We start from the raw sequence: 22,748 nt of genomic DNA, 5'->3' as shown, positions 1-22,748 counted from the left end.
TTAAGTGAGTGGCTGCGTGGTCCTAGTTGTGTGCTGGGGTTAAACCAGAGGTGACAGGCCAGCACCAGGACAAGGGTGGACCCCTGGACCCCTTTGAGGGGACATCAGTGGCTGCCCCAGGGAGGGGGACACAGATGCAGCCTGTGTCCCTGGGGAACCCCAACGGCCTCTCAGGGGCTCGGAGCCAGGACACCCCAAGGGACACCCGCTGTGGTCCCCTGGCCAGCACCCGGGGCAGGGGGGAGGGCCGAGGTGATGAAATGGCATTGCCAAACCCCATGGCAGCACCATTAACAGGAGTTAATGAGTATGGCACAAAGCTGTGAAGATGAGTCCTATGTTTGGAGAAGGAGCAGCCCATATAAGGGAGGATGGGGGGCAGAGACCACACAGGGAAGCTGCCCGTGGATGAAACTGCCTTTATTGAGAAAAATGGTTTGCTACAAATACCTCATTGATTTTATTCTTCTTCAAAAAACAGTACGTCTCAGTAAAAGTTCTAGTTATGCAAAAAGTGGCGGGTAACACACTGACGAGTGCGGCCAGCAGCCCTCACATCCCGGGCCTTAAAGTGCTTTACAAAAGCAGCTCTCACTGCCCCTGCTCTGGCGTTGCAGGGCAAAAAGGAGGAGGAAGAGGGGGAAGAAGGAGACAGAGAGGTTAACAGTGCTGTCTCAGAGGCAGGGAGCTCCCTACAAGCCAGAGCTGCTCTGGGACTCAAGAGTCCCGGCTGAGCACAGGGCTGGGAAACCCCCCTGGGTCCCTTTTGGGAGATGCCAGCGCTCCCTGTCCCACCAGGGATGTCCCCCAGGCTGGGAAGGTGCCAGGATGACCGTGCGGGTAAGGGACAAACCCATTCTTCCTCGCCAGCCTGGCTGGAGGGAGGGGAGCAGAGCAGCTCCAGCCTTTCCCTGCCCTCTGCCTGCTCCTCGCAGAGCTGCCAGCGGCACGGGGGAGCCCACAGCCCCCAAAACACCCAGCACTATTGAGAGCAAAGTAAGAAACAAGACAGTATTGCTAGAACAGAGCTGAAGCGAGAGCCAAGGCTCGGATAAACCCCAAAAGGGCACTTCCCCGAGCAGGGACACGCGGAGGGATGGGCTGTCCCACACCCCTTCTCTGCAAAGCCCTGCGGGGGATCAGAGGGGACAGTCACCAGGACACTAAGGAGCATCCCTTGGATCAACATCTGCCCAGGTGTGCCCTACTCCCAGCGAGAGACCTGGGAAAGGGGGATGCAGCCCCCTATTTCAGGGGGACAAGATGCTCAGCATCAGGGATGAGATCATGTGTGGGGAGACGTTGCCCCTGCGCGCCCATCACCAGACATGACCTGGCTGCTCCGTGCACAGCTCTAGCATGGCACAACCGACCTGCCTGCTCGCTTGCAGACAGAAAAGCAGCACTTGGGATTACATCCTGCCTGCGGCCGTGTCCAGGGAGCCCTGCCCGCGAGGGTTAAGCCACCAAAAGCTCAACCATGCCCTGCTCGGCACCCGACGAGACGCTGCTCTGAACTGGCCTCTCCTGCATCAGCACCCGCCTGCAGAGAAACATGACAAGGAGGGGAGGGAACAGCCCAGAAAAAACTGAAGGGGACGCTCGCATGCTTCTCCTGTCCTCCGCAGAGTCCCGTGGGGGTCCGGCTCCTGCCTCCCACCCGATTTCAAATCCACAGCATGTTTGTTTGTTTTTTTAAAAATATACTTTCTTAATAATGTTCCATAAAAATACTCTTGTCCCCGGTGACATATATTGCAGCGTGAAGAGTAACAGCTTCTGTTGCTGCTCTATAAAACATGGAAAAGGCATCACGCCAATTAATGTAGAAAAATGCAAGAACTCAGTATCACAAGAGCCAGTACAAAATGAGAAATGCGAGGGGTTCACCGGACGCCATCCCTGCGGACTCCTCCGAACCTTCTACCATCACGAGGAACGCAAGGGCAACACTGAGGCAGCCCCAGGATTCAGTGTGGCAAAAGAGGCAGCTCCTGCCTGCAGCACAAGGCATGGGACAGACTGACGTCTCTGGAAAAAGCCTTGAAGAGTTCAAAAGTTGCTCCATGTTGTTTTCTTCCTTTTCAAAAAGGAGGCAGACGACTGCATTTTCAAACCAGGGCATTTCTGCACAAAATGCATCATAGTTTTACGTACCTATTATTTAACCGCAACAGAGAGTGTGAAGACAAAATGGTGCCAAAAAGCATCTAATAATAAATAGATCTGGATACAGGTATATACTCCGTATACGGATATGAAACATCTAACCGAGGAACGATCCTTCCGGCACCGACTCCTCTCCCCTCCCAGCAGCGGACGTCTCTGCTCGCTCACTGGTCCAGCGCGATGCTCAAGAGTCTCCACCTTCTTCAACAAGGTGGGATTTGCCCCGAGAGGAGAGGGATGGGAGGCGGCAGCAGGTGTCCGGGGGGGTGACAAGCTCCGTGTCTCCCCAGTGGGAAGGCCAAGTGTGCAAAAGGAGACGGTGCAGCGAGGGGGGTCCAAATGGATGCTCCGTGGTCACTCTCAGTTCTCAGAGAGCGACAGCGCCAGGGCAGCCTGCAACGCCGCCTCCTCATCAATGTTGTAGTCCTAGAAACAGAGAAGGATGGTCAGGACAGTCTGGCCACACAGCCCCCATTGAACATCCTGCTCATTGAGCCAGCAAGGCTGCAAGTGTCCAGCTCCTCTGGCAAACAGGTCCCCAGAATGCACATTTTGGGGTGTTCTTTGTGCCCACGGTCCCTCTCCTGCCAACAACAGCTCTGCTCTTAGACTGGTCGGGGTGAAATGTTCCCACAGAGAAGCTGCAGCCAAAGGGCAAGAACAGAGGCTTCTCCACCGCTCCGCTTTGGGTTTACGCGACACAGCAACCACTCCCTCAACTGGAAATATCTGTCCATAAAATAGCTGTGGGTCCCTTGCCCCGACACCAAATGGCCCTGCAATAAGAGCAGGATGTGGACAAAGCCTCCCCAGGTCCCTGGGGCCAGGGCTGGGCAATCAACCCCTCACCCCCACACAGGAGGGGTCAGCAGCTCCCCAAGCGGGGTCATGGATACCCCCACGCAGCAGCCAGACCCCGAAACCCCGGCTGCTCCCCTCCCACGGCGTGTGAAGCCTCAAAGAAAAAAGCTTTTTTTTAAAAATTCCTCAGGGGAAGACTTTAATGGAGCACGCAGAGGAAAGAAGCCATCTTCACATAAAGCACTAACATTTTCCTCTTCTTTTTTTCCTGGTGTGTCCAATGACAACCAGCTTGAACACTGCCTGGGCCCAGCCCTACACCCACAGGGGGTCTCCTAAGTGGGGCTACACATGTGCCTCCCTTGTCAAAGTGCTGAATAATTTTGGCTAAACACATTTCTAGTTGATTTTCTTTGTTAAACAATTCTGGCTAGAATAAAGACTGCTTGGAGCTTATTGCCTGAATAAATCGACTTTTGGGGTGTCTCCCAAAAGCCCAAAGGAGGATCCATCCCATTCCTCTCCCAAGGGGCTAAAAGCAGGATGGGAAGAGCCAGTTTCATCTCCCGGCTACTGGGTATGGGATGTGGAGAAGATGATTCTGTTTCAGCTCGGGGCCGTACTCACCACAAACGTGTCATAGGAGAACTTGTGCCGGTGGAGAAGGTGCTGGAGAAAGTTGGCGCTTTTGTAGCTGGGGTCCCCCCAGGGCATGGCTGAGCAGACCGGGCACACCTGCGGGGGGCAGGGACGAAGGGGAGTCTTGACTCGAAGGGGAATCGTGACTTGAAGGGGAATCGTGACTTGTGGGCACAGACCCTTGTGCCACCACATCCCCTGGGGTGGCTGGTGCAGCCACAACATGAGGGAGAGGTGAGTGGGGGCCCTCTTTCTCTCACAGACAGGGATGTGCTAAATACTGGGGTCCTCACTCCCTTCCAAGAAGATCCCTTGGTGCACGGAGCCTCTGGCACGTGGCACAGCTGCTTTAACCTGGTGATAACTTACATGTGCACAAGCACCTCTGAGATCACAGAATCACAGATGGTTTGGGTTGAAAGGACGTTCCCAGCTCCCCCAGTTCCCCCCCGCCATGAGCAGGGACATCTTCACCAGCTCAGGTTGCTCAGAGCCCCGTCCAGCCTGGCCTGGGATGTCTCCAGGGATGGTTCATCCACCACCTCTCTGGCCAACCTGGGCCAGGCTCTCACCACCCTCAGGGGCAACAATTTCTTCCTCATGTCTGAGATGGTGCCAGAGCTGGAAATTCACCATCTCGGTCAACCCAGCAGGGATGGGGAGAGGAAATTCCACACCAGGCAGGTCGCAGGCACAGGGGAACGGAGGCAGCTCATTCCAGAGAGCGTCTGGTCAACGAGATTTAAATCAAACTAGATTTAACGAGATTTAAATCAAATGAGATTTAAATCAAACATCTGGAAACAGCTGTACTTCATGCGCAGCAGCAGGTCTGCGTGCTGGTGGCTTCGGAGGCATCAGCTCCGGTGTATTTGGATTTTCAGGAGTTACCCTGCACAAAACCAGCCCGTCCCAGCATCGCTCACCACTTTGTTGGGGTCATTGCGGTGGTTCTCCATGCAGTGCTTCACCAGCTCCTGTTGGTCCAGGTTCCGGGCGCCGCAGTACGGGCACACAAATGTCGAGCGATTGGGAATGTTGCTAAAGAGAACAAGGACGAGCTCAGATCCCCTGGGAAGTGATGGGGGGACTGATATTTCCCCCTGTGATTACCCAGGGGAAAACAGAACACATGCTTGGATTTTAAGGCTTGTAAGTGCCAGTGCAGCCAGCAAGAAGGGACACGTTTCCCTGCCCAACATGCAGTAGTACCTGGGGATTGGTTGGGACGTGGGGACAACGGGAACAAACTTGGGGCAGTTGGCCATCTGCTCCTGCACCTTTGCACAGGATGAGACATGAGAGCGCATCTTGGCGAGGGTCACCTGGAGAATGAGGAGAGAAGAAACATTCCTGGAGGCCGTGACACCTTTCCCTACAGCTCGGGAGAGCAGTTTTGGTCAACCGAGGTCAGAGCGAACACTGGTTTGTGCAGGACAGACCCACGTCAGCATGGAAACACTGCACCAGCCCATCCTTCCTTGCAGGACAGAGATTTGGGGCTGCACGCTCGCTGTATGTGTCCCCAGAGGTCACGCACAAGCCACACTGCAGCACCAACACTGTTTTTCTTTGCAAAAGAGGAACTGTTGGCCAATGGAAACCCCAAACTGACCCGACACTATACGGGATCCTTCCTGGGCCACAACCAGGGAGTTACAAGAAGATTCCCAAAGTTAACGGGAGCCAGAAAATGCATCAGTGGAGACACACCATGAATTTACAGCTGGTGCCTGAAGCGTCCCAGACCCAGGGCCTGGCCATGATGCCAGATCAGGTCCCCTGTGACTGTTGGGATCACAGCACCTTAAGCAAGACCTAAATCCTCCCCCCGGTTAGAAGCAGCATCAGAGATAGTTTGTCTCAGCCTCTCCCGTGTGGCAGGAACACCTCAGCCTTCTTTTGAAGGTCCCCACTGTCAAACTATAGCTCCAGTCTGCTGCCAAAGGCATGCAGGGGACCCCACACCTCACAGGTGCAGTTGGGGACCCATCAAACAGGGGATCCCACAAATCGAACCACTGACAGCAAGTGACTGCAGCTGCGGGACTGGCAGCCAAACGATGCCGTGCCTGCATGGGACGGGGACAGCCAGCGCACCCCCGCCAGCTTTACCTTCTTGCTGCAGCCTCTGCAGGGAGCTTTGTAGGACGCGAGCTGCTTCTCCACGCTGGATGCCTTCTCCACCTTCTTGGGGTCGAAAGGCATGCGGCAGAGCGGGCAGAGCGGTGATGGCACTTGCAGGCAGGGCTGCAGGCACTCCCCGCAAAACCTGGGGACACAGAGAGCAGCGTCAAGCAGCCCAGCAGCCCCACTGGGAGAACTGGACAGAAATGGGAGCGTGGGAGAGGCTGCGGGGAGGGCAGGCACAGCCCACAACCCAAAGGATCTCCCTGGACAGGCTGCTGCTCTGAGACCCATGGCCGGGACTGGATATGAGCTGAGCCAAATAAAAAACAGTGCTGAGCACCCAGGCCACATGGGGATAAAGCCGGTGAGCACGTCAGAGCCCGGCTCAGCACCTGTCAGGTCCTCATGCCCGCGGGAGCGCGGATGAGAAGTCAAAGCAGCAGAGGGGAAGTGCAGGATGGTTCCCCCAGGGAAGGGGGTAAAGCAGTTTGGCCCCGACAAAGTCAATTGTCACCATGTCCCTGTCCCCTCCTCCTGCCCACCCAGAACAGGGGAAGGAAACGCTGCTCAACCTCTGCTGTTGCATGGGGGGATGCCCCTTGCCCAGCTCCCTGGCATCACCCCCATGAGTTGCCCCCAGCCCCAGATGAGCTGGGGGGTGCAGGGGAAGAGCAAGACCAGGCTGGGGCACCAAGCAAAGCCACAGCCTCAACAGAGACCAAAGTGTCCCAAAAACTGACCATGAATGCGGGACAAGGTGTCATCGCAACACTGGCAGGACCTGGGGACCAGCTCCCTGTAGCCTTTCCCTGAGTACTGGGGGTCACAGCACCCATGGGGGGAGCAGCCCCAGAACCACGCTGGGGAATGGGAGCTGGTGCCAGGTCCTCAGTACCGGGCTAAAGGGATTGGGAAAAATATGGGGTCCTGGTACCAGACTGGAAGGGTGGGACCAAGGTCCCGGTACCGGGCTGGGGGTCCCAGTACCAGGCTGGGGGTCCTGGTACTGGGCTGACAGTGTGGAATCAGGGTCCTGGTACTGGGCGGGGGGTCCCGGTAGCGGGCTGACAGGGTCGGACAGGTGTCCCGGTACCAGGCTGGGGGTGCCAGTACCTTACTGAGGGTCTCGGTACTGGGCTGACAGGGTGGGACAGGTGTCCTGGTACCAGGTTTGGGGGTCCCGGTACTGGGCTGGGGGTCCCAGTACCAGGCTGGGAGTCCAGGTACCGGGCCAGGGTGGGATAGGGGTCCCGGTACCGGTCTGGGGAATCCTAGTACTGGGCTGGGGGTCGCCGTACCGGGCTGGCAGGGTGGGCTGGGGGTGCCGGTGACGGCTGAGGTGACCGGGCAGCGGGCCCGGAGGGGCCCCGGTGCAAGAGAAGGGCCGCTGCCCAGTGCCCGCGGCGGATCGGTCCGCGGGGGTCGGGCCAGGCCGGGGGTCCCCGCCGCCCCCGTTCCCCGGCTCACGTGTGTCCGCAGCCGGCGATGCCGACGGCGCGGTGGAAAACCTCCAGGCAGATGGGGCAGCTGAACTGCGCCTCCAGCGCCTCGGCGGCGGGGCCGGCGGGAGGTGGCGGCCGCGGGGACCCGCCCGGGGCCTGGGGCCGCTGCGCCGCCGCCACCAGCAGGTTCCGGAACATGGCGGCGGCGGCCGCGGGAGGGGCGGGAGTGACGTAGGGACGCGTGCCGCCGCGTCACCATCGGGAGCGGCGCGGAGCCGAGCGCGGAGCCGAGCGCGGCCGCCATGTGTGAGGCGGCGGAGGATGGCGGGTGCGGGGCGGGACCGGGGCCGGCACGGCGCCGCGGCCAGGGCCACAGGTAGGACACTGAGCCGGGAGCCGGGGGGGCCCCCAGGGCCGCTCCCGGTGCTGTCCGCGGTTCCCTCCCAACCCCCTCCAGTGCTGCCCTCGGTAACCCCTCCCTGCTACCGCAGCGGTAGCCCCCCGGTACTAGCTTCGGTTTCCCTCCGGTACCCGCGGTACTCCCCGTTAACTGCCGTGTGGTTCTGTCCCCATTATCCCTCTGGTACCCCCTGGTGCTGTCTCTAGTGTTGCCACCACTACCACCTCCCGTTGCTACCTGCGATGCCACCCCGGTGCTGTCCCCGGTATCTCCCGGTGCTACCTGCGGTACCCCCTGCACTGTCCCCGGTTCCCCCCAGTACACTCCTGGTGCTGCCCCGGGGACCTGGATCTCGGCCCCCCGCGCCGGGTATCGCCCCCGGCGTGTGTTGGCGACTGGTGTCCCAAGTGACCCCCGTGTCCCTGCAGCCACCCACGACCCTGCATGAAGTGTGGGGGCTCTGCCGCCCTCATCATCCGCGTCGGGGACCCCTTCTGCCGGTAAGGGACTGGGATAGGGGCTGTACAGTGTGGGGACATCGGGGTGCGGGGACACAGAGTGCAGAGGCCTTGGGGTGTGGGGACACAGGGTTTGGGGACATGGGGTCTTTGGGACATTGGTGCTTGGTGACATTGGGTCTCTGGGACATCAAGGCTTGGGGACATCAGAGCTTGGGGATGTTGGGGCCTGGAGACAGGGGGCTTGGGGACAGCAGGGTACAGGAATATTGTGCCTTGGAAACATTGGTTCTCAGGGACATCGGGTCTTGGGGACATCAAGGCTTGGAGCTGTGGGGCTCAGGAGTGTTGGGCTTGGGGACATGGTTGCTGGGGGCCATGCGACATGCTGTGGCTCACAGCTGTGTCCCCACAGCGGCTGCTTCCATGATTACTTTGTGCACAAGTTCCGTGCAATGCTGGGCAAGAACCGTGTTATATTCCCGGGAGAGAAGGTATGGAGGAGGACATGGACATGGGGGTGACCTGTGAGGCACTGCTGGGGCCAGTGACCGTCCCTCCTGTCCCTGCAGGTGCTGCTGGCGCTGTCGGGGGGCCCGGCCTCCAGTGCCATGCTCCGGCAGGTGCAGGAGGTGAGTGCGGGGGCAATGGGAGGGTTTGGGGAGGTTATGGCTCACTCAGCCCCTCACCCTGCGCCTCTGCTAGGGGCTGAGCCGGGAGACGGCCAAAAAGCTCCGCTTTGTCCCCAGCCTCATCTATGTTGACGGTAAGAATTAGACCTGCTGCCCGCTCCCAGGGCAGGGTCCCTCTGTGCCATGCCAGGGCTGGGAGCTGTCACCAAGCCCAGCATGGCTGTGGCACCCTGGGGTGTCCCCTCTGGCTGGGTGTCCTGTCCTGACCGCGAGGTCCCTGGTGGTGCCGCGCAGAGGGAGCGGTGCGGGGACAGAGCCTGGCGCAGCGGGAGCAGAGCCTAGCCCACATGGAGGCCCTGCTGCAAGCAACTGGCTTCCCCTTCCACCTGGCCCACTTGGAGCAGGTACAGGGATGTTGGGAGGGACACACCAGGGCAGGGGGACACATCTGGCTGTCCCAAACCCCTCCCTGATGTCTACCTCTGCCTCACAGGCGCTGGAGCTGCCTGCATCCATCTTGCGGCCCGGGCCGGGGAGGTCTGGGAAGCCCGGCCCGTCCTACAAGGAGGCCGTGGAGGGTTTCATCCAGCAGCAGCGGCAGGAGGGGGACAGGGATGGTGGCACTTCGCCGCCTGGTCCCAGCACCCAGGTGGGGGACCCGGCTGCCCCCCGCCTGCCTGCCCCTGCCCGCACGCAGGAGCTGCTGCGGCTCTTTGAGGCCGTGGAGACGGCGACGGCAAGAGAGGAGCTGCTGCAGATGCTGCGGTGAGGGGACAATCCTGCCCAGCGCTGACACCGGCATGGCGCGGTGACACTGAGCCGATGTCACCTTGTCCCCCAGGACCCACCTTATCCTGCAGACAGCTCGGACCAAGGGCTATGCCAAGGTGATGACAGCCGAGAGCTGCACCCGTGTGGCCATCAAGCTCCTCACCAACCTGGCGCTGGGTCGTGGTGCCTTCCTCGCCGTTGACACAGTAAGCAGCCCTCCGGCACCCTGTCCCCGAGCTGGTGGTGGCCCGTTCTTACCCAGAGGGTGACGTAACGCCATGGGGAGGTCCCTCAGCAGCCACGTACCCGCAGGGCTTCGTGGATGACCGCCACGGCGATGTGCTGGTGGTACGGCCCATGCGGGACTACACGGCCAAGGAGATCGCCTTCTATAACCATTTCTTCCGTGTCCCCACCGTCATTGCGCCACCCCTCCGCACCAAGGTAGGGACATCCCATGTCCCTTGTGGAGGGATCCTGAGCTCTGTGTCCCCACGACGGGGACAGGACCCCCATTCTGCCCCTGCTCACTCCCCCAGCGCCGGGAGAAGCCCAGCATCCACCGCCTGATAGAACGGTTCCTCCTGGGGCTGCAGGAGGATTATCCCGCCACCATCAGCACCGTCTACCGGTATGGCGTCCCCTGCACAGGGACACCCCAGGGTGGTGATTGGGAGGGTTGGGGGACAAGTGGGGTGCACCTGCTCACCGCCACAAATTGGCTGCAGGACGGGTGAGAAGCTGAGCCCAGCCCCAGCAAAGGCGAGCAGCGAGTCGGAGCGCTGCCTGCTCTGCCTGTGCGCCCTGGACATCGACGGGGGTGAGTGGGGCAGATGGGGGCTGCGGGGGTTGTGGGGGGCAGCCACGCACCCCCAGTGACACCCGTGTCCTCCCACTCTTGCAGAGGAGGAGCTGGCGCTGGAGCCCACGCTGATCATGGAGGAGCCGGAGGAGAATGGGTGCTGCCAGGACCCCCCAGCAGCACCGTGAGTGTCGGGGTGGGACACTGTGGTGGCACCGGGGTCACCACACTGTCCCCACTGAGTGTCCCTGTCCCTGCAGGGCTGAGAGCAAAGCCGCCTTCATCCCACTGCTATGCTACGGCTGCCGCCTCACCTTCAAGGAACTGGTGAGGCTTTCGGTGTGCGGTGGGGCAGCTCTCCTTGGGGACGGGGGTCCCCAGCTGTGTCACCTCTCTCTCACAGGGTCCCCTCGCCACGCTGCCACCCTATGTGCGTGCTGAGGCCCAGCGCAGGATCCGCAGGTAGGGGGGAAAAGGGTCCATTCCTTGCCACACAGCCCCTGCTGCCACGTCTCTCTGTCCACACCATGTCCTGTGTCCCACACTGTGTCCCTTGCAGCGCAGAAACGGAACAGCAGAGCCTGGAGGTCCCACAGGAGGATGAGGAGCCCGGCAAGAGCTAAAGGGGCTTGAGGACAGATCCCCATCCCTCTGGGGCACTGGTGGGGCAGGATGTCACCCCTCCCAAAGGATGGTGGGTGACTAGAGCCCCTGGGGTCCCCTGGCACCCAGGTAGCTGTGTTATACCCCCTTTTGGTTACAGCTGAGGAAGCGAGGAGAGCCCCCAGCCCCCATCTGGGGGGGGAGGGTGCTGGTACCCCCAGGGCAGCAGGTCCCCAGTCCCGTCCCATCCCATCCCATCCCATCCCATCCCATCCCATCCCCCTGCCCCAGCCACACATCAGCTAGGGAAGCCTCAGCTTTGTTTTATTAGATATCTGTATAAATAAACCTTTTGAATTAATAATAAAAAAAACAAAACCAAAGTCACAACAAGTGTCTAGAGTCCAGCTGGGGCTGCTAGCTCCCCTCCTTGACTGCGGGGGTGCTATGGCCCAGGGCCCCCCATCCTGGGGCTGGGGGGCTATTGCTTTTGAGTTAAACCTGATTCTAGAGCAGGGGAGAGCAGAGAGGGGCACCAGCCAGCTCCTGCCCCCCCACCTTGCCCGGCAGCAAGGGGTGCCCAGCAGGTGTGGGGGGGCAGCTCCTGCTCCCCGCCCCAGGAAGGCACAATGTGGTCTCCGCAGGCTGGATGGCAACGTAAGAAATAAAACATCCTCCCTCTGCCTCCCCTGGCAGGATACAGCCCCAGATTGGGGGGGGGCTGGTTAAGGCATTGGTGGTGATGTCCCCAAAGGGGGGCACAGGGTGGGCTTGGAGCCCCTTCCCCTTATTCCTTCTCCCGTGTCCACTTGATCATGGTCTCGGGGGAACGGTAGAGGAAGATGAGCTTGGCGTAGAGCTCTTCCTCCAGCTCCAGCTCGCCCGTCTCACGCACCAGGAAGATGTCCTGGCACAGTTTGAGGATCCGATCCACGCAGGGCAGCTCCTCGAACATGATGGAGTGCGAGATCTCACTGAAGAAACCCCGCACGAACTTCCCGATCACCAGCACGATGGAGACATACAGCCCCATGATCCTGCAAGGTTGGGGGGGGGGGGCAGAGCCTGTATCCCACCCCCCTGCACTCTTTTTCGGGTGCAGCTGGGTGGTCCCTACCACCCCTTTCCCCATTCACCCCCCAATACGTACCCGTAACCAGCCAAGAAACCCAGGCTGGGGGGGCTGACTTTATCATTGAAAATGACCATGGGGAGGATGTGGCCGTCATCAGGGGGGGCTTCCTTCAGCCGCACCACCCACCACTCCAAGAAGCTGTTGCCCCCTCGGCCGGGGCCCATGCGCTCCCGTTTCAGCTGCACCTCCACGTCTAGGTAACTGTCCTCCCCGTCTGCCATGGGGGTGACACCATCAGGGCACAGCACAGCCACAGCTGTGCTCCAACAACCGTTTATTTTGGGGGGGAGGACATGGTGTGACCCACCTGGCAGCAGCTGCTTGACTGGGGGGGCTTCAGGGCCATTAGGTGCGCGGATGTATTTGGGGAAGAGTTTGGGTACTTGCCTGCAAAAGAATGGGGTAAGCAGGGGGGGCACACTCTCGCCAAGCATGGGTGGCATCCAGCAACCCCTTCCCTCCCCAGGGACACTCACACAGGGGTGTTGCGGGTGCCCTGCAGCAGCTGGGCCAGCTCCATGCGCTGAGGTGCGCCAGGCTCCAGGTCGGTGCTATGTTTGTCGAAGGTGTGCTCCACCGTCCCCCCCTTGCCCAGGTCCCTGCAGGCAGCACAGGCTGAGCAAGGGGGGGGATACAAACAGGGCTTCCCCCCCACATCGGGCTGGTGGTACCTCTGGAAGGTCCAGGTGAGGCGGATGGTGATGTCGGACGATCCGTTCTGCAGCTCCCGCCGCATCTGCTCCCGGCTCGGGGGGCTGATGCTCCAGAGCGCGCCTGAGCTGCCCTCAATGCGGGCGGTCACGATGTCCTCATAGCCATACAGCGTGATGAACTGCATGGCCACCTGCCACCGGGGGGGACACAGCTCAGCCTCCACCCAAGGATACCCCGGGGCACCCAGCAGGATGGGGCTGGGAGCGAGTTTGTGGGGATGGTTTTACCGGTTGCTGCTCAAACTGGTGGGTGAGGGCTTCGTAGTCATGGGGGGTGAAGGGCTGGATGGATTGCTGCTGGGCACTCGTGGTGAACAGTGGCTGGTGGGGGGAAAAACAGGGTGCTGTCACCCAGGCAAGGGACCCTGGCATCCAGGCTGGGCACCCCAACATGCCCCTGCATCCTCACCTCATACCCCCCAAGTTTGAGGGTGACGGTGACGTCTATGGGATGATTGACGACGCCCACCACAGAGCGCACCAGTGACATGAAGAGCAACGGGAACCAGATGATGGCCACGAGGAAGAGGATGATGAGACCGCCCATGCCATACTTCACGATCTTCTTCTTCTTCTGCCCCTTGGGCTGGGGGTATTTCTGGGAGGGGGCACAAGGTGACAGGTGGGCTTGGGTGGACCTCAAGCAACAAGGGGCTTATTGGGGGTCCTTTCACAGCATAGCAGGGCCGTACTTTCTCCGTCTCACGGCTGCACTTGATGATGAAGACATTGGCGTAGATGTCCTCCACGCACATCCAGTTGGAGAGGGACAGTGTGGTGTCCGTCCAGACCCAGTCCATGACGGCCCGCAGCTCCACCAGGAAGGGCACAAGGCGAAACCTGGGGGGCACACAGGGAGAGGGAGCTGGTATGGCACCCCCTGGGCAGGCGGGGGTCTGTGTGGCCCCGTCCCGTACCCCTGGAAGAGGAAGAGGTTGAGGTGGTTGTATTTCTTGGTGAGGAAGTTGCCCAGGATGCGGGTGGGGTAGCCACAGCGGATCTGGTAGGCTGAGAGCGAGAAGTAGATGCACTTTACAAAGTACCACAGCTGGGCCACCGTGTTGAGGCTGAACAACCTGTGGGAGACAGATAGAATCACAGAATCATTTTGGTTGGAAGAGATGCTCAAGATCATCGAGCACAACCACTAACCCAGCCCTGGCATCAACCCACAGCCCTGAGAATCTCATCTCCATCTTTTCAACCCCTCCAGGGATGGTGACTCCACCACTGCCCTGGGCAGCCTGTTCTAATGCCCAACAGCCCTTTGGGGAAGAAATTGTTCCCAAGATCCAACCTCAACCTCTCCTGGTGCAACTTGAGGTCGTTTCCTCTCATCCTGTCTCTTGTTACTTGGGAAAGAAGACCAACAACCTCCTTGCTATAATCTCCTTTTCAGGTAGTTGTAGAGAGCAATTGTTGTAAAGATGTCACCCTTCAGGCCAGGCTGGGCCACCAGCTAGGCTTGGGGAAACAAAGCTGCCACCCTAGGATCATGCAGTACCTTTCGGTGACAGCCGGCAGGATGAAGAACATCCAGAGATGGATGCTGAAGACCAGGATGACCTGGAAGATGAGCTTGCCCAGCACAGTCTTGCGGAGGTAGAGCGCCCGGTCGATGACCATGGTGGTGAACTGGATGAGCAGCATCACCAGGAACGCCTCTGGCACTTGGTCATCTGACAGCGAGGAGGCGATGTCGGTGGCCGCTGAGTGTTTCTGGAGGTGCAGGAGGGGTCAGGGCATGGCCCAGCCCGACCCCACAGTGGGAGCCCTGCAGGAAGCTCCCCTGCTCACCCCGAAAGCCCAGAAGCCGAAGATGATGATGATGAAGTCAACCACATCGGCCAGGAACATGAAGGCGTAGACGTCAGTGGCTGCGCGCTGCTGGGTGTGCAGGATGTCCCGGAAGAACCCGCGCACCGGCTGGTACATGTTCTGCGCCCTGGAGAGGACAGAAGGGACAAAGGGGATGGGTGACTGGGGCTGCACCCCACATCCTGCACCCCAACCACCACCGGAGGGCACTCACGTGGTGAGGAAGAAGAGCTTGACCTGCAGCCCAAATGCCTTCAGCTTCCTCTGAGCATGGCTCTGTTTTGCCTCTTTTTCTTCCTGCTCCTCTTCCTCCTCCAACTCTCCCTCCCCATCCCCTGTGAGTGACACACAGCATGGGTGACAGCTCGGGGTCCTGCAAGGCCAAGTCCTGCCCTTGGGGACATCAGCCTCACCCCTCACCAGGGTACAAGGGATAGGAACCATTGCTTACCTTCCTCCAGAGCCACCTCCAGCTGCTTCCTACCCTGTCTCCTCTTCCTCCTGAAGCGCAGCTGTGTGGCCTCAGCCACCTCTTCCTGCCCCACAGTATCATGCTCTGGCTCTGGCCCCACAGCTGTGCCTGATGTCTCCGGCTCTGCCAGCACCTCCATTCCCTCCTCAGCCCCTGGCAGCAGTGGGGATGGTGCTTCCTCCCGCCTCTCCTCCTCCTCCTCCTCGTCCTCCGTCCGCTCCACCTCTGCCTTCTTCTTGGGGAAGGGGTCCTCCTCATGGTCCCACAGCCCGTAGGACTGGGGAGGAAAACGGTCATAGAATCACAGGATGGTTTGGATTGAAGGGATGTTCCCAGCTCCCCCAGTGCCACCCCTGCCATGAGCAGGGACATCTTCACCAGCTCAGGTTGCTCAGAGCCCCGTCCAGTCTGGCCTGGGATGTCTCCAGGGATGGGGCATCCACCACCTCTCTGGGAACCTGGGCCAGGCTCTCACCACCCTCCATGTACAAAATCTCCTCCTGGTGTCCACTCTGTTCCTGATGCCCCCCACCCCACACACCCCACTCCCCATCCTGTTGCACCCCAGGAACCCAACCAGCAACAGGTGCCTTGGGTGGGAAGCACAGCAGAGCCCCCAGCATGCCAGGAGCCCCTGCAGCCCCCAGCTCACCAGCAGCAGGGAGCGGTGGAAGAAGAGCGCCAGGAGCTGGGCCAGGTCGTACTTGATGTAGCGGTTGCTCTTCTCCAAGCCCAGGATGCGGGGTGGGAAGAAGGGCTTGCCCTCGTTGCGCACCAGCATGGCGTAACTGTTCCAGGGGAAGAACCCGAACTGGAAGAGGTATTTCACCACCACCATCACCTGCGGAGACACTGGGGGTCAGCGGATGGCAGCCAGGTGGCATCGTCCCCTCCCTGGCCACCTCCTGTCCCTACCTCGGTGAAGATGATGGCCGTCATCCAGAAGCGCTTGCTGGGCCGGGGGATGGAGAGCATGGCCCAGAGGAAGACAAGGATGGGGAGGAAGAGGGAGATGACGGAGGCAGTGACCATGTTGTTAAGGATGATGATGAAGTAGCAGAGCAGCTCGGAGTGTGCGGCCACGCAGCGGTACCCGGCCAGCAGCAGCTTCAGGAACCGGTTGTGGGACTGATAAAACTGCTCCGACTCCTCCAGCTCAGGGAAGTACAAGCGCCTGTGGGGTGCAGGGGGTGTGAGCCAGCGCCGCTGCCCCCCCCAGCCCCATGTCCCCACATGCCCATACCTGCTGAGGAGGAGCTCGCTGGCCGTCCGGCTGCGGTTCTGGGGCTGGGCCAACAGCTCCCGAGACCCGTCCACATCCTCCTGGGACCCCCAGGGTGTCACCTGCTCCTGGTTGCTGGGGGGCAGTGGGCATTCCGCCAGGGGGGGGATGGCTTCTTGGTGCCCGCTGGGGACAGTGTGGGGACAGGGGTGAGTCCCCAGCCTGCCAGCCCCTGCCTGCTGGCCCCTCGGGGTGTTATCTATGCACCTGCCTGGAAGCGATGCTGTTTTGGGGGTCCACAACACCAGACCCCCCTGTGCTTGGCTCTTCGGGGGGCTCCTCCTCCGGCGGCAGGTAGAGCTCATCCAGGACCCCACGGTGCATGTCCTCTCCCTGCAACGGGCAGGGGGTCAGTGCCACCGCAGGGCTGTCACCCCCCCATCCCATTGTCCCCCTGGGGCTCACAGTGGCCAGGCGGCGTGTGAGGACATATCTCTCAAGGCGCAGGACAGTGGACATGTCAGTGTGCTCCCGGGTGCAGGTGTCCAGCCACTGAGTCAGCCCGTCCACCATGGCCCGGCACAGCACCCACAGGAACCGCAGGGTGCTCAGCGCCCGCTGCACCACGTTGCCGCGCTCTGCCGAGGCGACGAGAGGGGTGAGGTGGTCACTTTGCACCCCCTTGGACCCCCCCAGCATCCTCCTGCACTGCAGTCCTGACGCCCACATACCAGAGCCTTCCTCCTCCTCCACCTGGCCTTCAGCCTCTTCAGGTGCCTCCAACTGCTCCTCTGTCCTGCTGCTGTCTCCTGCAAGGGTCAGATACCCCCAGAAGGGGCAGCATTGGCTCAGTGGGGGTTGGACATTATTTTTGGCCCCTGTTTGGGCTCTCTTGCTCATGGCCCCATCCCATGTGCCTCCACATCCTGCTTAAAAACCAGTGCATGGCATGTGCCCAACCCTGGTGCAGCCACCAGAATCCACACAGCCCAGTAACCCCGTTGAGATGATGCCCCATCACAGGCTGCCAACAGCTGCTGGGACAAACAGTGGGTGTGGGACAGAGCTGTGTCCTCTCCTGCCCCCGCCCCTAGCCCCATTTTGGGGTGAGCCAGACGCACCTGCAGCCACCTCAGCAGCGGGCGGCTCCAGCTGCTCCTGCTGCTCCTGCTGCTGCAGCGCTGTCCTGGTGTTGGTCACCCAGGCTTGGTAGGCGATCTTGGGGGTAGAGGGGCTGTCAGCATTCTGTGGGCAACCCCGGATCGCCCACCAGACCTCCCAGTCTGTGCTCACCTGAAAGGCACTTTGCTTGTTTGGCCGCGGCTCCTCTGGCAACGGCACCGCCGCCTCCTCCTCCTCCTCGCTGTCCGACTCGAAGAGGAAGTAATCGCCTGAGTGCAGCACTGCCAGGGTGGCATGAGGTGTCATGGCATGGCTGGTGCCATGACATGGGGTGTCATGGCATGGCCAGCACCCAGTTGCATGGTATGGGGTGACACAGTAAGGCTGGTGGCGTAGCAGAGGGTGACACAGCATGGCTGGTGTCATGGTGCAGGGTGTCACAGCACGGCCAGTAGCCATAGGCATGGGGTGGGGTGGCACAGCATGGTCGGTACCCAGGCTGGCTCCACTGTCATCTCCCCAGGGCTTGCTGCCTGGCACTGCACTGCTGGCATGGTACCAAGGACACCCATGGGGATGCCACCCATTGGGGACATCCAGGTCAACAACATAAATCCCATGTCCCCAACCCAAGGTCCCTCCAGTGCCAGCATCTGGAGGTGACCCATGCCAGTAACCCCAAAACCAGCCCAATACCCTATAGGGAAGTGAGAAGCCCTGGTTAGTGCCCTGCAGCCTAGCACGGGGAAGAGGGACATGCAGGGTGACACCATACCAAAAGCACCATAATCGCCACTCCACATGGGTGTCAGTGGTCCCCAGTGGAGGGGATCTGTCATGTCCCCGTGGTGGGGCAGTACCTGCGGCGTGGTCCAACCATGGCCGCCACCATCGTTCGCTCTGCCGTGACGGCTCCACCAGGTCACCAGGCGCTGTGGAATGGCAGACGGGGGGGGGCTGAGCACGGCCACGCTCGGTGCACCCACCCTAGCATGGGGGTGAGCCGAGGGAGTCACCATGATGCTCTGTGTGGCTTCACCAGGACAAGCATCAGCAACGGGTCACGGTCACCCGGCTGTGCCCAGAGAGGGGTGGGGAGAATGGAGGGGGGGACCTCACCAGCTCTCACCTGTCTCGGTCTCATCCTGTCCCTCTCTGGAGCCCCGGGGCAGCCGCTCCTGGCGGTATTTCTCCTGCTTGGCTCGGATCCGCTCCATCCTGTTGGGCAGAGGCTGCTGCAGAGCCCACCCCCCAATCCCCCCAGGGGCACCCCCACCCACGCCATGGTGTTGGTGGCTGCATGGGGAGGAGTCCCAGGTGCTCCCCAAAACCCACTCACTGCCGCTTCAGCTGGGCCAGTGACTTCTTCTCGGCTTGCCGGTGGAAGCGCATCCTCTTCAAGGTGCTGGCCTTGAACAGCGCGACCCCCCTGTGGGGACAGCGGGGAGGTGAGGTGGGGCACCTGCACTCCAGCACCCACAGAGACCCCTCCAGGACCCAGCCCCACCTGGAAGCTTGCAGGGCAGATGCCTGGAGGTCCAGCATGACGTGCAAGAAGTAGTAGCTGAGGAAGACACGGCGCTGGAGGAGGAGGAAGAAGAAGCAGATGCTGTCCCAGATGATGCCCGCCTCCTCCACAGGCAGTGAGCAGTCGTGGTCCTTGCCCATCACCTTAGCTGGCAGGCAGAGATGCAGGCAGGTCAGGCAGTAGCCCAAACCAGCACCCTCAAGCCCCCAGACCTCCCCAAGGCTCACGGTCATAGTAGCCCTTGACAGTGCAGACGAGGCTGAAGAGCTGGATGACCCAGCAGAAGTTGCTCTGCATCTGCTGCACGAAGACACAGGAGAGGAGCTGCAAGGAGAGAATCAGAGGATCATTTTGGTTGGAAAAGACCCTTAAGATTCAGACCAGCTGTTAACCCAACCCTGGCACTACCCCAGTTCCCTGAGAACCTCATCTCCACATCTCATCAACCCCTCCAGGGATGGTGACTCCACCACTGCCCTGGGCAGCCTGTTCCAATGCCCAACAGCCCTTTGGGGAAGAAATTGTTCCCAAGATCCAACCTCAACCTCCCCTGGCACAACTTGAGGCCGTTTCCTCTTGTCCTGGCACTTGTTCCTTGGGAGCAGAGCCCGACCCCCCTTGGCTCCAAGCTCCTTTCAGGCAGTTCAGAGATCAGAACGTCTCCCCTCAGCTCCTGTTCTCCAGGCTGAACCCCCCACGTCCCTCATCTGCTCCCATCACGCTTGTGCTTCAGCCCCTCACCAGCTCTGTTCCCTTCTCTGAACTTGTTCCAGCACCTCAAGGGCTTTCTTGGTGTGAGGGGCCCAAAACTGACCCCAGGATTTGAGACTCAGTGTCACTGGTACCCAGTACAGAGCACGGGAGTTTGCCAAGGGACAGCATGAGGGGCACAGTGCTGTCACCCATCCCCTCCCCAGGGGGTGCCTGTGCTGTGGTCACGGACCAGCATCCCTCACCGACAGCATGTTTTTGGAGATGATGACTGTGATGTTGTAGAGGATGAGGCAGTCCCAGAGCACCAGGCGAGCCCGCACTGGCTTGCGCAGCATGGCAGTGCCAAAGAGGAGGAGGTAGAAGCAGGCCAGCAGGTAGCCGAGGCCAAAGAGGCTGATGCGGGTGGCCCCAGTGATGAAAACCACCACCAGGACGAACCAGAAGAGGTATCGGAAAATCACCACCTTGGCCATGTCCAGGTAGGACCTGTGGGATGGGACACTCAGAGCAAGATCCCCACCCTTCCCAGCACCCACACTTGGCACTACCCAGGTTTGGGGTGCAGCAAGATGCCCCCCCCATACCCCAGCCAAACCATCATGGTCCCAGTCCCACATCAGCCCTTTTTTTGGAGGATAAAGTGCCTTGTTCCACTCCATGGGGTCCCAGTGCCCATGGGGGTTCTGCACCATCACCAGGGGTGTCTTGGACCACAGCATCTACCCCCAGCACAGCCCTGGGTGCTCCTGTCTCAGCCTGGGGACTATCCTAGTGACAGGGGTTCCTGTCCCAGCCATGGAGGGTTCCTGTCCCAGCCCAACATGGGAGTCAGGGCTTCCCAAAGCGGTCCCAGTGTTGAGGTTTGGATCCCACACTAGGGAACCCCAGCAGGTCCCACTGCCTGGGGGGTCCCATCCTGTCCATCCCCGAAGGTGACCCATCCCAGGGGGGTCCCATCCCCATGTCCCCAGGTGTCCCAGCCCCAAGAGGGGGGCAGGTGCCCACCGGCAGTGGATGAAGTTGGGGGTGGGGTTGTGGGGGTCCCGCTCCAGGTCCAGCCGGTCGGTGTTCTTGCCAGCTGCTCGCAGCCACTCCTCGCAGCGCTCGGCCTCGAACACACGCCATTGCTGGGATGCACACAGCAGCAGCACGAAGTCATCTGCGGGCACATGACTCAGGCTGAAGGGGGGCGGGGCTCCGGTAGACCACACCCCTCCAGAAGAGGGCGTGGCACCCATAAGCCCCGCCCCAATGGGCAGGGACATTCCAGCCCCCTCCTCCCCCAAGGTGTGGTTTTCCTTGCACTCCCCACAAAGGGGTGTGGCTCTCCCCAGGCCCCGCCTCCTCCCCAAAGGACGTGGGGCTTCAACCAAGCTCCTCCCCGAAGGGGGCACGGCTCTTCCACAGCTCATCCCCAAAAGGGTGGTGCTGTTCTAGCCCCTCCCACCCGTCCTGCTCTCCCTCCCCCTCCCTCTGCTCACCTTCCCAGGGGCAGGATGGGACCCCACACCATGGCTGGGGTTGAGGTGTCTCATGGGTGAGGGGGACAGGGCACCCCATGTGCAGGGTTGCGACAGGGGCTGGGGTGTCCCACGGGCAAGTGGATGCCATGGTCTGGGGGTTACTCACTGATAAGGTTAGTAGATTTGGGGGGAACGAAGAAGTCAGGCAGGTAGAGCCACTTGATGAGCGCCGAGTTGATGGGGAGGGCCCGGCTCCAGCGCCATGGATAGTCTAGGATGGGGGGGCAGTGGGCTTGCTTGATACCAGCCCCCTCCAAACCCCTTACACAGGGTGGGCAACCTGCCCACACACAGACCTCCCTCTCCCTGACCCAACCAAAAGCTGGGTGCCACCAGCCCTTACCCATGCAGAGGCCGGGTGGGATGCCCACACACAGCAGGTACTGGTAGATGAGGAAGATGACGAGGAAGAGGCAGTACTTGGGCCAGAGGCTGGCGATGGCTGCTCGCCGCCGTCGTGTCAGAATGACAACCAGCCAGCAGCCATGCAGGATCACCATGAAGTTCATCCGCTGCCCGATCACATTCACCATCATCAGGAAGCAGATCTGGCGGTGAGGGGATGCGGAGGCTCAGCGCTGGGGTGCTGCGAGCAGCAGGACCCCCCCCGCAGCACCTGCTCCCCACCTCCAAGCCAAATTTGTAGTAGAAGTAGTTGAGGAAGTATTTGGCGCAGCTGCCCAGGCCGTGGTCGAGGTGCTCGCGGGAGATGTCATCAAAGATGGTCTCGGTGACGGGAGCCACCAGCTGGTGTTGCTTGCGGTAATACTCCTGACGCCGGTACACCACTGCCTCGAACACCAGCAGCAGCAGCACCAGCAGGTGGTTCTGGCAGGGGCGAGGGGGTGCTCAGGACCACGGCATGTCACCGAGCATCCCCCGAGGTGGTCCCCATGGACAGGGTGTCCCTGCGCCCACCTGGATGTAGCCCAGGTTGGGGTAACCCTTGCGGATGCCGAACCAATTGGCAGGGTCCACGGGGCCACGGTACAACGTGGAGTTGCCCAGTTCCTCTGGGTTCAAGTTAGTGGCATTGAGCTGGGGCTGCAGAGGGGACACAACCAGGTGTCAGCACCCTTCACCCCACCACCAGACTCCACCTCCAGCTGGGGAACCCCCCACAAACACCCCAATAATGGCGCTGCCTGGGTACCTGGGTGCAGTTGCTGGAGTACTCGCTAGGGTTGACGATCTTGAGCTGGTAGAGCATCTTGCACACAATGATTATGCAGGTCCAGACGGTGGAGAGGCAGGAGGCCATGTGGCGGAAGCGGCAGTAGGGCATGGCAAAGGTCCACAGGAGCACCAGCAAGAAGTTCATCACCGATACCTGCGGCAGCGGCTGGGTCAGCACCCCTGGGTGTCCGGCTGAGCCCTCCCACCCCAGGAATGCAAGGCTGGTACCTCCTGCAGGGCCACCCAGATGGTGTAGAGAGCCACCAGCTTGAGGACATGGAGCTCCAGCAGCCGCCCCACAAAGACCTGCCCGCGGGTCAGCATGTCCGAGAAGGTCCAGCCCAGCACGATCAGGCGCTCCAGCACCAGCCCCCACTTGGTGGGCCCTGTAGGGACACGGATTGTCACAGACACCTCACACAGGATACCCCAACCCAGCCCCGTATCTTCCAGTGCTTGGAAGACACCCCAATCCATC

At 60.8% G+C, this 22,748-nt stretch overlaps 3 protein-coding genes across 8 annotated transcripts in view; 1 reads left to right on the top strand and 2 right to left on the bottom strand.

The window, feature by feature from the left end:
- Positions 1-7,415, bottom strand: part of RNF166 (ring finger protein 166) — a 23,032-nt gene extending 15,617 nt beyond the window's left edge. The window contains exons 1-7 of one of the 4 annotated variants that reach the window (XR_010465914.1): positions 7,207-7,415; positions 5,725-5,881; positions 4,822-4,934; positions 4,536-4,650; positions 4,084-4,337; positions 3,598-3,705; positions 406-2,595 (exon numbers count right to left, since the gene is read on the bottom strand). Coding sequence is in view for 2 of the 4 variants with exons in the window: in XM_065028814.1 (XP_064884886.1) it covers positions 2,530-2,595; positions 3,598-3,705; positions 4,536-4,650; positions 4,822-4,934; positions 5,725-5,881; positions 7,207-7,379 (732 nt within the window). In the remaining 2 variants the exon portion in view is untranslated. The other 3 variants (XM_065028814.1, XM_005504852.3, XR_010465915.1) reach the window with 3 other exon arrangements.
- Positions 7,372-11,240, top strand: CTU2 (cytosolic thiouridylase subunit 2). 2 transcript variants are annotated; one of them, XM_065028810.1, is made up of 15 exons: positions 7,372-7,557; positions 7,901-8,081; positions 8,455-8,533; positions 8,612-8,671; positions 8,745-8,805; positions 8,966-9,075; positions 9,165-9,436; positions 9,513-9,648; positions 9,755-9,886; positions 9,982-10,073; positions 10,171-10,262; positions 10,347-10,428; positions 10,505-10,571; positions 10,648-10,706; positions 10,804-11,240. In XM_065028810.1, the coding sequence occupies exons 2-15, from the start codon at positions 8,026-8,028 to the stop codon at positions 10,865-10,867; spliced, it is 1,362 nt and encodes a 453-aa protein (XP_064884882.1). In that variant the 5' UTR covers positions 7,372-7,557; positions 7,901-8,025; the 3' UTR covers positions 10,868-11,240. The 2 variants fall into 2 exon arrangements, with proteins under 2 accessions (XP_064884882.1, XP_005504781.2); XM_005504724.3 differs by having other exon boundaries at positions 7,401-7,557; positions 8,010-8,081.
- Positions 11,151-22,748, bottom strand: part of PIEZO1 (piezo type mechanosensitive ion channel component 1 (Er blood group)) — a 25,084-nt gene continuing 13,486 nt past the window's right edge. Inside the window, exons 18-51 of one of the 2 annotated variants that reach the window (XM_065028770.1) lie at positions 22,499-22,656; positions 22,248-22,424; positions 22,013-22,138; positions 21,722-21,922; positions 21,438-21,642; positions 21,201-21,305; positions 20,577-20,730; positions 19,814-20,057; positions 19,085-19,181; positions 18,837-19,005; positions 18,669-18,758; positions 18,459-18,547; positions 18,190-18,261; positions 17,501-17,610; positions 17,329-17,425; positions 16,939-17,016; positions 16,673-16,845; positions 16,479-16,600; positions 16,229-16,393; positions 15,901-16,159; positions 15,638-15,826; positions 14,965-15,262; positions 14,728-14,848; positions 14,493-14,640; positions 14,200-14,414; positions 13,613-13,771; positions 13,388-13,535; positions 13,105-13,293; positions 12,924-13,016; positions 12,654-12,826; positions 12,459-12,581; positions 12,290-12,369; positions 11,998-12,196; positions 11,151-11,884 (exon numbers count right to left, since the gene is read on the bottom strand). In XM_065028770.1, coding sequence (XP_064884842.1) covers positions 11,635-11,884; positions 11,998-12,196; positions 12,290-12,369; positions 12,459-12,581; positions 12,654-12,826; positions 12,924-13,016; positions 13,105-13,293; positions 13,388-13,535; positions 13,613-13,771; positions 14,200-14,414; positions 14,493-14,640; positions 14,728-14,848; positions 14,965-15,262; positions 15,638-15,826; positions 15,901-16,159; positions 16,229-16,393; positions 16,479-16,600; positions 16,673-16,845; positions 16,939-17,016; positions 17,329-17,425; positions 17,501-17,610; positions 18,190-18,261; positions 18,459-18,547; positions 18,669-18,758; positions 18,837-19,005; positions 19,085-19,181; positions 19,814-20,057; positions 20,577-20,730; positions 21,201-21,305; positions 21,438-21,642; positions 21,722-21,922; positions 22,013-22,138; positions 22,248-22,424; positions 22,499-22,656 — 5,276 coding nt within the window. In that variant the 3' untranslated portion in view covers positions 11,151-11,634. The remainder of the gene's footprint in view (positions 11,885-11,997; positions 12,197-12,289; positions 12,370-12,458; positions 12,582-12,653; positions 12,827-12,923; positions 13,017-13,104; positions 13,294-13,387; positions 13,536-13,612; positions 13,772-14,199; positions 14,415-14,492; positions 14,641-14,727; positions 14,849-14,964; positions 15,263-15,637; positions 15,827-15,900; positions 16,160-16,228; positions 16,394-16,478; positions 16,601-16,672; positions 16,846-16,938; positions 17,017-17,328; positions 17,426-17,500; positions 17,611-18,189; positions 18,262-18,458; positions 18,548-18,668; positions 18,759-18,836; positions 19,006-19,084; positions 19,182-19,813; positions 20,058-20,576; positions 20,731-21,200; positions 21,306-21,437; positions 21,643-21,721; positions 21,923-22,012; positions 22,139-22,247; positions 22,425-22,498; positions 22,657-22,748) is intronic. The other variant, XM_065028771.1, reaches the window with a different exon arrangement.

The sequence above is a fragment of the Columba livia genome, chromosome 13 (assembly GCF_036013475.1).
Source record: "Columba livia isolate bColLiv1 breed racing homer chromosome 13, bColLiv1.pat.W.v2, whole genome shotgun sequence".
NCBI lineage: Eukaryota > Metazoa > Chordata > Aves > Columbiformes > Columbidae > Columba > Columba livia.
Note: the sequence above shows the minus strand (reverse complement) of the source record. Positions and strands in the feature narration are given on the sequence as shown.

Bases quoted from the DNA above. Each gene is read 5' to 3' on its own strand.
- CTU2 (XM_005504724.3), top strand. From the start codon at position 7,484: ATGTGTGAGGCGGCGGAGGATGGCGGGTGCGGGGCGGGACCGGGGCCG. The intron at 8,082-8,454 runs GTAAGGGACTGG...GTGTCCCCACAG, and splicing joins GTCGGGGACCCCTTCTGCCG to CGGCTGCTTCCATGATTACT. The intron at 8,672-8,744 runs GTGAGTGCGGGG...CGCCTCTGCTAG, and splicing joins TGCTCCGGCAGGTGCAGGAG to GGGCTGAGCCGGGAGACGGC.